The following is a 12,492-nucleotide window of genomic DNA, read 5'->3' as shown; positions in this document are numbered from 1 at the left end:
GGCCTAGAGCAAAGAGCAAGGTTTTGATCTAAATGTGAAGTTTAGAGTGAAGATGGTGGAGGCATAGGGGACCCTAATTTCGTCTGGTCCGCAGAATTCAGCTAGATAGTAATCAAATCATTCTGAACACCTGCAAAATTAGCCAGAGATCTGAGAAAAGAATTGCTGCAATTCTACAAATAGAAAAGCAACCACTTCTTGCAAGGTAGTAGGTGCAGAGATGTGAATCCAAGGCAATATATGGGAAGATAAACCTTTGGGGGAAGAAGCCTCCTTAAGCTGGGTACCAGAGGTGTTATAATCAGCAGAATGCAAAATCAGAACTTTTAGAAGTCTGCCTGAAAGGCGATCAGGTGGCAAAGTGGGGCAGAATCCTAGGTGGGACAGCGTGGTCTCAGGAGCCCCGGGGTCACAAAAAGAACAGGGATGCCTGAGTGCAGCTGAGTTCCCAATCGTCAGAGCAGGGAAGCCAGCTGCAAACAGAGAGCTCAGGAGTGGGCTTTCTGCTCCGTGTTGCCATAAACCCCAAATGCCAGCACAGTCAGGCAACTGCTCTCGGAGCAGCGACCCAGCAAGCAGCAGAACCCCGGCGAAACCCGTTACTCCCCCAGGAGAAACAGCATGGGTCCCTGCCTTAGGAGGCCATAAAGTTTGGAGACTCAAAATTGGGTCATGCCTGAGATAAAAACGCTCAGTCGCGGGCTGGGTGAACACAGAGAGCAGGTAGAAACCAGGGAGACATTCCCTCCCGCCCGCACGGCTGTTGGTGCTCTGTCACCGCCCACTGTGACCATGGCCCCAGACTGTGGCCTGTAAATTGGCGACCAGAGTTCCTGAGGGGGCCCTGGTCCTGATGGTGGTGGCAGCGGCCGACCCCCCTCCCGCAATGCCCGCAGGTGGCAGGAGCTGGAGGGTCCACTGCCCATCGGGATTTCTACTGGCTGCGCTACTTTCTGGCTGGAATGTGTGCCAAAACAACAGTCGCTCCTTTGGATCAAGTAAAAGTTTTATTACAAGCTCACAATCACCATTACAAACATTGAGGAGTATTTGCTGCATTGGGTGCTGTTCCCCAAAAGAAGGGATACCTTGGATTATATAAAGGTATATATAATGATGATCCGAACCTCTCCCTATCGTGCAATCCAGTTTTTGGCACTTGAGCATTATAAAACGTTAACTACTACAAAGCTGGGGGTTTCCAGTCATGTGCACAGGTTAATGGCTGGATCCATGGCAGCTGTGACAGCAGTTATCTGTCCTTACCTTCTTGACATGGTGCGAGTATGCCTAGCACTCCAGGTGAAAGGGGAACACACTTAGACAGGAATTATTCATGCATTTAAGACAATTTATGCAAAGGAAGGTGGTTTCCTTGGATTTTACAGAGGTCTAATGCCCACTATATTAGGAATGGCTCCCTAAGCAGGTATTTCATTTTTTACTCTTGGTACCTTAAAGAGTATTGGGCTTTCCCATGCTCCCACCCTTCTTGACAGACCTTCATCAGACAATCCTAACATTTTAGTTTTGAAAACCCACATAAACTTATTTTGTGGCAGTGTTGCTGGAGCCATAGCACAGACAATATCCTACCCGTTTGATGTAACTCATCGGCAAATGCAATTAGGAACAGTTCTTCCACAATCTGAAAAATGCCTTGCCATGTGGGAGACTATGAAGTACATCTACGGACACCATGGAATTCAAAGAGGATTATATCGTGGTTTATCTCTTAATTACATTTGCTGTGTTCCCTCTCAAGCAGTGGCTTGTACAACATATGAACTTATGAAGCAGTCTTTTCACCTCAACTAAAGAAAATCATGATTTCTTTTCCTTAATAAAATCTCAGAGGGAGAAAGGAAGGAAGGAAGGAAGGAAGGAAGGAAGGAAGGAAGGAAAGAAAGAAGAAAGGGAAGGGAAGGGAAGGGAAGGAAAGGAAAAAGAAATGAAACCAGGGAGACAAGAGTGATTCACTGCTTTTCTGTGAGGGGTCACTGAAGAGTAGGGGGGCACAAACTTTCAGCTCTGGAACTAGAGATCGGGGTATTGCCATTTTCATGCCCCCATCATGCTGAAAGCCTTCAGGGAGCAAAACAGCACTACATAGTGCAGTCTGGAGCTGCTTACACTGAGCCCAGCCCCCTGGCAAGGGGGGTGCAATTCTGCTCAGGCAAAGACACCTGAGAATGAGCACAACAGGCTCCTCCCCCAGAAGACCAGAACAAACAACCAGCTAATACCAAGTTTACCAATTACAGAGAACTGCAAAACTTCAGCTCTTGGGGAAAACAGTATATAGCTTTTTTGTTTTTTTTCTTATTATTCTTCAGTCTTTCAGTTGTATATTTTTTTCTTTTCAGCTTGTTTCTTATTTTATCTTTTTTTAAGTCTTTTTTGATTTTTACTTTTACATTTATGTTTTATATATATATTTCATTTTTGGTTTCCTTTTATTGTATTCAATTTTATTTTTGTATATATGTAAGTTTTTCTTTCTTTCCTATTTTGGGACCTAGTTTCTTCTAAAAAACAGACCAAAATACACTCAGGATCTAGTTTATTGTTGTGTTCTCTTCTACGTCTTGTTTGATTTCTCTCTCTCTCTCCCTCTTTTTTTGTTTGTTTGTTTGTTTTCTGTTATCTTCTGATTTGTTTAATGTGTATTTTTCTGGTGTTGTTGCTATTTTTGTATTTTCTCTCCCTTTCATCTATTCTTTTCTGGACATAATGATGAGATGGAAAAACTCATCCCAAAAGAAAGAACAGGAGGCAGTGCTCCCTGCCAGGGATTTAATCAATATGGATATAAGTAAGATGTCAGAACTACAATTCAAAACAATAATTATAAAGGCACTAGCTGGGCTTGAAAAAAGCACAGAAGACACTAGAGAATCTCTTACTGGAGAAATAAAAGAACTAAAATCTAATCAGGCTGATATCAAAAGGCTATTGTTGAGATGCAATAAAAAAAATGGAGGCTCTAACTGCTAGGATTAATGAGGCAGAAGAGTCAGTGATATAGAACACAAAATGATGGAGAATAAAAAAGCTGAGAAAAAGAGAGATAAACAATTACTGGATCACAAAGGGAGGATGTGAAAGATCAGTGATACCATAAAGCAAAACAATATTAGAATAATCGGGGTCCCAGAGGAAGAGGAAAGAGAGGGGTCAGAAGGTTTATTTGAACAAATTATAGTTGAGAACTTCCCTAATCTGGGGAAGGAAACAGGCATTCAAGTCCAGGAGGCACAGAGAACTCCCCTCAAAATCAATAAAAATAGGTCAACCCCTCAACACATAATAGTGAAGCCTGCAAATTTCAGAGCTAAAGAGAAAACCCTGAAAGTAGCTTGGGACAAGAGGTCCTTAACCTACAAGGGTAGAAACATAAGGTTGGAAGCAGACCTGTCCACAGAGAGCTGGCAGGCCAGAAAGGACTAGCATGATATACTCAAGGTACTAAATGAAAAAATATGCAGCCAAGAATACTTATCCAGCAAGGCTCTCATTCAGAATAGAAGGAGAGATAAAGAGCTTCCTGGACAAACAGAAACTAAAAGAATTTGTGATCACTAAACCAGCACTGCAAGAAATATTAAAGGGGCTCCTTTGAGTGAAGAGACAGCCCAAAAGTAACAAAGACCAGAAAGGAACAGAGACAATATACAGAAACAGGGACTTTACAGGTAATACAACGGTACTAAATTCATATCTTTCAATAATTACTCTTAATGTAAATGGACTAAATGCTCCCATCAAAAGACACACGGCATCAGATTGGATTAAAAAACAAGAACCATTGATATGTTGTCTACAAGAGACTCATTTTAGACCCAAAGACACCTCCAGATTGAAAGTGAGGAGGTGGAGAACAATTTATCATGCTAATGGACATCAAAAGAAAGCTTGGGTAATTTACATTAGACAAACTAGACTTTAAACCAAAGACTGTAATAGGAGATGGAGAAGGGCACTATATCAGAATAAAAGGGTCTAATCAACAAGAAGATCTAACAATTTTAAGTACTTATTCCCCTAACTTGGGAGCAGCCAATTATATAAACCAACTAATAACCAAAATAAAGAAATATATTGATAATAATATATTAATGGTAGGAGACTTCAATACTCCTCTCACAGCAATGGACAGATCATCTATGCAGAATATCAACAAGTAAACAAGGGCTTTGAATGACACACTGGACCAGATGGGCTTCACAGATATATTCAGAGAATTTCATCCTAAAGCAGCAGAATACACATTCTTCTTGAGTGCACATGGAACATTCTCCAGAATACATCACATACTGGGTCACTAATCAGGTCTCAACCAGTACCAAAAGATTGGGATTATTCCCTGCATATTATCAGGCCACAATGCTTTAAAATTTGAACTCAATCAAGAGAAAATTTGGAAGGAATACAAATACATGGAGGTTAAAGAGCATCCTACTAAAGAATGAATGGGTCAACTGGGAAATTAAAAAAGAATTTTAAAAATTCATGGAAACAAATGAAAATGAAAACACAACTGTTCAGGACCTTTGGGATGCAGCAAAGGCTGTATATAGCAATACAGGCCTTTCTCAAGACACAAGAAAGTTCTCAAATACACAACCTAACCTTACACCAAAAGGAGCTGGAGAAAGAAGAGCAAACAAAGCCTAAACCCAGGAGGAGAAGAGAAATAATAAAGATTAGAGCAGAAATCAATGAAATAGAAATCAAAAGAACAGTAGAATAGATCAATGAAACTAGGAGCTGGTTCTTTGAATTAACAAGATCAATAAACCCCTAGCCAGACTCATCAAAAAGAAAAGAGAAAGGACCCAAATAAATAAAATCATAAATGAAAGAGGTGATCACAACCAACAATGAAGAAATACAATTATAAGAGCATATTATGAGCAACTATATGCCAACCAATTAGGCAATCTGGAAGAAATGGATGCATTCCTAGAAACATATAAAGTATCAAAACAAAAACAGGAAGAAACAGAAAACCTGACCAGAGCCATAACTAGCAAAGAAATTGAAGCAGTAATCAAAGATCTCCCAACAAACACTACTCCAGGGTTGGATGGCCTCCCAGTGGAATTCTACCAAACATTTAAAAAAGAATTAATACCTATTCTTCTGAAGCTGTTTAAAAAAAAATAGAAATGGAAGGAAAAACTTCCAAATTCATTCTTTGAGGCCAGCATTACCTTGATCCCAAAACCAGACAAAGATCCTGCCAAAAAGGAGAATCACAGACCAATATCCCTGATGAACATGGATGCAAAAATTCTCACCAAGATACTAGTTAATAGGATCCAACAGTACTTTAAAGGATTATTCACCACGACCATGTGGGATTTATTCTTGGGCTGCAAGGGTGGTTCAACATCCACAAATCAATCAACATGATACACTACATTAAAAAAAGAAAGGACAAGAACCATATGATCCTCTCAATAGATGCAGAAAAAGTATTTGACAAAATACAGCATCCTTTCTTGATAAAAAAAAAAAAAACTCCCTGCAGTGTAGGGATAGAGAAAACATACCTCAATATCATAAAAGCCATATACAAAAAACCCACAGAGAAAATCAATCTCAATGGGGAAAAACTGAGAGCCCTAAGGTCAGGAACATGACAGAGGTGTCCACTCTCATCACTGTTTCAATATAGTACTAGAAGTCCTAGTCTCCACAATCAGACAACAGAAAGAAATAAAATGCACCCAAACTGGCAAAGAAAAGTCAAGCTTTCACTCTTCACAAAGATGACATGATACTCTATGTTGAAAACCCAAAAGACTCCACCAAAAACTTGCTAGTACTCATACAGGAATTCAGCAATGTGGCAGGATATAAAATCAATGCACAGAAGTCACCTACATGTCTATACACTAACAATGAGACAGAAGAAAGAGAAATTAAGGAATCCATCCCATTTACAATTGCACCAAAAACCATAAGATACCTAGGAATAAACCTAACCAAAGAGGCAAAGGATCTGTACTCAGAAAACTATAGAACACTTATGAACGAAATTGAGGAAGAGACAATGAAGTAGAAAAACATTCCATGCTCATGGATTGCAAGAACAAATATTGTTAAAATGTCATGATACCCAAAGCAATCTACACATTCAGTGCAATCCCTATCAAAATACCATCAACATTTTTCAGAGCTGGAACAAATAATCCTAAAATTTGTAAGGAACCCGAAAAGACCCCGAATAGCCAGAGGAATGTTGAAAAAGAAAAGCAAAGCTGGTGGCATCACAATTCCAGACTTCAAGCTCTATTACAAAGTGTAATCATCAAGACAGTATGGTACTGTCACAAAAAACAGACACAGATCAATGTAATAGAGAACAGAATAGAGAACCCAGAAATGGCCCCTCAACTCTATGGTTAACTAATCTTCAACAAAGCAGGAAAGAGGGCACCTGGGTGGCTCAGTTGGTTAAGCGACTGCCTTCAGCTCAGGTCATGATCCTGGAGTCCCAGGATCGAGTCCCACATCGGGCTCCCTGCTCAGCAGGGAGTCTGCTTCTCCCTCTGACCCTCCCCCCTCTCGTGCTCTCTATCTCATTCTATCTGTGAAATAAATAAAATCTTAAAAAAAAAAGCAGGAAAGAATGTCCAATGGAAAAAAGACAGTCTCTTCAACAAATGGCGTGGGGAAAATTGGACAGCCTCATGCAGAAGAGTGAAACTGGACCATTTTTTTACACCATACACAAAAATAAACTCAAAATGGATGAAAGACCTAAATGTGAAATAGGAATCCATCAAAATCCTAGAGGAGAACACAGGCAGCAACCTCTGTGACCTTGGCCACAGCAACTTCATGCTAGACAGGTCTTCAAAGGCAAGGGAAACAAAAGCAGAAATGAATTATTGGGATTTCATCAAGATAAAAGGCCTTTGCACAGCAAAGGAAACAGACAACAAAACCAAAAGACAACCGACAGAATGGGAGAAGATATTTGCAAATGACATATCAGATAAAGGGCTAGTATCCAAGATCTATAAATAACTTATCAAACTCAACACCCAAAAAAACAAAAAATCAGTCAAGAGATGGGCAGAAGTCAGGGTGCCTGGGTGGCTCAGTCTGTTAGGCATCTGCCTTCAGGTCAGGTCATTATCATCAGGGTCCTGGGATTGAGCCCTGCATCAGGCTCCCTACTCAGCTGGGAGTCTGCTTCTCCTTCTCCCTCTGCCCCTCCCCCCACTTGTGCTCTCTCTCACCCTCTCTCGAATAGATAAATAAAATCTTTAAAAAAAGAAATGGGCAGGGAGCCTGGGTGGCTCAGTTGGTTGGGCGGCTGCCTTCGGCTCAGGTCATGATCCTGGAGTCCCGGGATCGAGTCCCACATCAGGCTCCCTGCTCAGCAGGGACTCTGCTTCTCCCTCTGACCCTCTTCCCTCTCATGCTCTCTATCTCTCATTCTCTCTCTCTCAAATAAATAAATAAAATATTAAAAAAAAAGAAAAGAAATGGGCAGAAGACATGAACAGACATTTCTCCAAAGAAGACATATAAATGGCCAACAGACACATGAAAAAGGGCTCAACATCACTCGGCATCAGGGAAATACAAATCAAAACCACAAAGACATATCACCCCACACCAGTCAGAATGGCTAAAGTTAACAAATCAGGAAATGACAGATGTTGGTGAGGATGTGGAGAAAGGGGAACCCTCCTACACTGCTGGTGGGAATGCAAGCTGGTGCAGCCACTCTGGAAAACAGTATGGAGGTTCCTCAAAAAGTTGAAAATGGAGCTACCTTATGACCTAGCAATTGCACTACTAGGTATTTGTCCAAAGGATATAAACATAATGATTTTAAGAGGCACCTGCACCCCAATGTTTATAGCAGCAATGTCCACAACAGCCAAAATATGGAAAGAACCCAGCTGTCCATCCACTGATGAATCGATAAAGAAGATGTGGTATATATATACAATGGAATATTACTCAGCCATCAAAAAAATGAAATCTTACCATTTGCAGCAACATGGATGGAACTAAAGGCTATTATGTTAACTGAAATAAGTCAATCGGAGAAAAACAATGATCATCTGAGCTCACTCATATGTGGAATTTAAGTAACAAAACAGAGGATCAGGGAAGGGAGGGAAAAATTAAATAAGATGAAATCAGAGAGGGAGACAAATTTAAGAGACTCTTATCTATAGGAAACAAACTGAGGGTTGCTAGAGGAGAGGTGGGTGGGGGATGGGGTAACTGGGTGATGGGCATTAAGGAGGGCACTTGATATAATGAGCACTGGGTGTTATATGCAACTGATGAATCACTAAACTACCTCTGAAACTAATAATACACTATATGTTAATTAATTGAATTTAAATGAAATAAAATTAAAATTTAAAAGAAAGAAATGTGAAGCTCAAGCAAGGACCCATTGTTTCAAGGAGAAAACTAGTAGAAATGAGACACAGATGGCTGTTGTCAGAACCAATGCTTATACCTGCAGTTTAGATGAAGGCTGTCTCCTTTGGATTTTGTTTTGTGTTTTATTCCACGGCTATCCTTGAGAGAACTGTCATGACTAACCCTGGCTGAGCACTTTTGTGCCAGGCACTGTTCTCAGCACCTACCATGTATTCACTCACTTAATCCCCATAACAACCCTAGGAGATAGTATCTATTATTATGCCCTTTTTATAGATGAAGAAAGTGAGGTACAGAGGTTAAGCAATTTGCCCAAGATCACACAGCTTACAGAGGGCAGAAACAGGATTCCAATCCAGGCAGTCTGACCCCCCAGGGGCGTAACAACTAACTATATCCTACCACCTATGTGGAGGTAAGAAAATAAAATGATGAAATGCCCAGCACAGAAGATTCCAGCAATCCATGCCATCTTCATGGGGAGGAAAATGTAACCAGCAGACCCTGGGTCATTTCACCACAAGATCCAACACAGAGCTGAGAAAGACCAAAGTAGTAAGATAACGAGATGATGTATCTGTGTCTCCCAAGTCCTCAACTAGGTTGAGTTCCTCTTGAAGCTGGTTCTGGGGTTGACCCAGGAAGGTCAGAATCGGTGAGGGATCCAGGCCTGATAAGGGCTGGAGTGGGAGCTCAGTCTTCTCTGCATGGAGGAGGCTAAGAGGTCCCAGTGGAGTCTGAGGAATGTGAGCACATACCTGCTCATATCTCATCCTTTCTCAACATCTCTAGAAGGCAGGTATTGTACCTATTGCTACCTAAGGGAGGCAAGGAGGTTAGGTGATTTGCTCAGGATCACACAGCTAGAAGATGGCAGAGCTAGGATTGTTCCTAGGGCTGTTTCTCTCATTCTACCACAAAAGCTCTCCCCAAACTTTTCTCAGCATAAGGATCGGCTGGGATGCGTGCTAAAAAATTTTTGGGGGCCCCCTCCGCTGAATCAGAATGTCCAAAGGAGGGCCTAGGCATTTGTTTCTATAACAACCCCCCTCGCCATTTTAATCAACAGGTAAGTCTGGGGAATGTTGTGCTATGCTATAGGGTCAAAACCCTGTTTGAAAAAACATAAGCTCCAAATGGATTAGGCTTGTTTTTTCCCTTTCAGTTCTCAGAGACCAAAGAATATGTATCCAAACCAAATGACGCACAAATAGTGCAATTTTAATCTGAACTATGTGACGTGCAATGGCCCCTGGGGTATATAGGGAAGGAGCAAGGCTGGACAGGAGCCTCACCCCACCACTTTCAAGCCATGTGACCTTACATCTAATCTACGAAATGCAGAAACAAAATAGAGTAATGTAAGCAAAAGCATTTAGGTAAAATGTAAAGACTTTACAATTGAAAGGAGCTCATCTGTTTTATACTAATCAATGAACATAAACATTATCGTGACAGTGTTTTAACAATGCTTTCTAATCAAACACTGCAGTCTCTAGTCCTCACTAAATAATGATTTATTCTTTCACTTATTGGGTCTGTTCCACATGCCGGGCACAGTTCTGGACACTAGAAATATGGCATGGATGGTCAGGCTCATGTGGTGTTTACTTTCATAGGGGAAGCCACAGAGTAAACCACTAAACACAGTAATGACAGACTGCATAGAAAAGGGAAGGAACAGAACAATGGGACAGGGAGCGAGTGGCTGGAGCTAGGAAAGGCCTCCCTGAGGAGGTGACATCTCAACCAAACCTAAGGGTGAAAATGAGTCCACCCTGTGGTGAGCCAAAAGAACATTCCAGGCAGGTGGAACAGCAGTGCAAAGTCCTGGGGCAGGAAAGCATGCAAATAACAGGCAGAAGGCCAACAAAGCACAGAGTGAGCCCTGGGAGAGACTGCATGGGCCTTATAGACCACGTTCAAGTCTAGATTTTACTCCAAGTGTGATGAAAAGCCCTTGGAAGTCTGAAGCAAGGAAGTGACTTGATCTGAGTTTTAAGCCTTACTCTGACTTCCGAGGACAGGACTCTAAGAGGACAAGAATGATAGTAGGAGACCAGTTCCGAGGCTTCTGCAGTGGTCCATGTATGCTGGTGGTTTGGACCAGGTAGTAGCAGGGGGTGGGAGAGGTGGGCAATGAAAGGAATCAGAGTAGAGCTAACAGGACTTGCTGGTGGGTTGAATGTGACTACAAGAGAAAGAGGAGTCGGCTCAGTCTGGCAGCATCTCTCCTGATACCCCAGCTCCCGGAGCTTGAAGACAAGAGATTTTAGGCATCCTGGTTGCTGGATTCTAGGGCCTACCCAGAGACTCATTCTGCGCATCCTACAGTGGGACTCCACCCAGGTGCACTTAGGAGATGAATTAAAAGGGAAGGTGGCTAAGAAACACTCTGGGACACATGACCTAAGATGAAGAGCTCTGAAAGAAGATGGAAAAATGTCTTGCTTAAATAAAACTTCACAGGAAGGAGGGTAGAAATAGCCCTTTACAAAAGGGGCCACTTGGCTTTTCTTGAATGAGCTCATTTTTGTCCAGCTTTCACCCCTCCCCCGGCCTGGGGCTGAGGGATAAGGGGGGCCTGGGACAAAGAGCCTGAGAGAAGGGGGATGGGGGGAGCAGCGGGGGAGGGGAGAGTGGGATGGAGATGTGCTGGGCTCTGGGAAATGCAAGAGGAGTGCCTGGACTATTCTTCTCATCACCTTTGCCTTTCTTTGGGTCTGTGTCTAGGAGTGACCGTGCAAGCCCTTTCCACAGTTCCTGTCATGTTTAGTTACTGGGTGAGTGTGAAAACTCAAACCGTCTCCTTGGTGGGCGAAGGCTCACGTCCAACTCAGTAGCGAGTAGACAGATGCCTCAAGTCTTGACACTGCCCCCCAACTCTCCTCCCCTTTAGGGATCACCAGGGACCCCCAGCTTCTCATACTGCAGTGTCCCCTTCCAGGCCTTCCTCCTAGTCATGTTCTTGCTCTAGACCCACATGGTCTAGAATGGTAGCCCAGGAGCCACATGTCAACATGTGGCTCACATTACATTTCCATTGAACAGAGCAGTTCTAGACTCAACCTGAATTCCATCAGAGTTTACCTGTCTCATGATTCATTCCTGCAGTGCCTTGTTCAGTCATTGACAAGCCATTGACAGGTTTATTCTGAGATGATAATGACTGGAGAATGAGAACAATAATAAAGGCCTAATATGTTGCCTCTCTGGGAGAAATACACAATTCAAAATGGGATTCCTGCAGTTGGATGCCTCTCCCTGAGAAATTAAGTATCAAGCGCTGAGTTTCAGGCATGATCACAGTCTGTGGGAGGTCATTTTTGTACATAGCTAGGGATGCACTAAGTATCTACTCAACCAAGTGAATATTCATTTGTGTTGTGATTTAAAGAGCAATGGAAATATCACCTGCTCACACACTTTCCCCATCCATGCTCATATTCCAGTATTAGTGTTTCAGTCTTTATCTGTTCCTGGGATTAGACTCATTTTTTATTTTGTTTTATTTTTTATTTTTGAGAGAGAGAAAGAGAGAGTGCAAAGAGGGGGGAGGGGCAGGGGGAGAGGGAGAAAGAATCCCAAGCAGACTCCCCACTGAGCGCGGAGGCCAACGAGGGGCTCCATCTCAAGACCCTGAGATCATGACCTGAGCTGAAATCAAGAGTTGGGCACTTAACCAACTGAGCCACCCAGACACCTCTAGACTCATTTTTTTTTTAAATAAAAATGCTCTAAGATTTCAGTATGTGCAGATTTATCAGAGTGTCTACTATTTTGACTAAACAACTGGAATTTCAGGAGAGTACCAAACGCCTGCCAGTGGGGTGGGGTGAAGTTAAAAGGAAAGAAAACAGTAAAGAAGGGAGAGTTAAGGAACAGAAAGCAAACCATCTGCATCAGCATTTTGCTGAGGTAACTCTTGAGTGTCACTGCCAACAGGAAGAACAGGGAGGAACACAGACAGGGACAGGAGGGGCCCGTGAGCAGCCTGGCATCCCAGGAGGAGGCATGACAAGGAGGAGTGGTGGTGTGTGGGACACTCATCAGGCCCAGCTCCGG

General features: G+C 42.4%; 1 protein-coding gene and 1 pseudogene across 2 annotated transcripts in view; both read left to right on the top strand.

Annotated features, from left to right (window-relative positions):
• The window catches only part of ACMSD (aminocarboxymuconate semialdehyde decarboxylase), a 70,414-nt gene that overhangs the window by 21,177 nt on the left and 36,745 nt on the right, over positions 1-12,492 (top strand). The window contains exon 4 of one of the 2 annotated variants that reach the window (XM_028101258.2): positions 11,161-11,210. The exons of the other annotated variant lie outside the window; for it this stretch is intronic. Coding sequence (XP_027957059.1) covers positions 11,161-11,210 — 50 coding nt within the window. The remainder of the gene's footprint in view (positions 1-11,160; positions 11,211-12,492) is intronic. 2 annotated transcript variants of the gene reach the window in all.
• On the top strand, positions 1,114-1,818 carry LOC114207245 (mitochondrial coenzyme A transporter SLC25A16 pseudogene; annotated as a pseudogene).

The sequence above is a fragment of the Eumetopias jubatus genome, unplaced genomic scaffold (assembly GCF_037043125.1).
Source record: "Eumetopias jubatus isolate StellerSeaLion01/CBP00866 unplaced genomic scaffold, mEumJub1_p1.0 scaffold_3, whole genome shotgun sequence".
Taxonomy (NCBI): Eukaryota; Metazoa; Chordata; class Mammalia; order Carnivora; family Otariidae; genus Eumetopias; species Eumetopias jubatus.
This window is presented reverse-complemented; position numbering and strand designations above follow the sequence as displayed.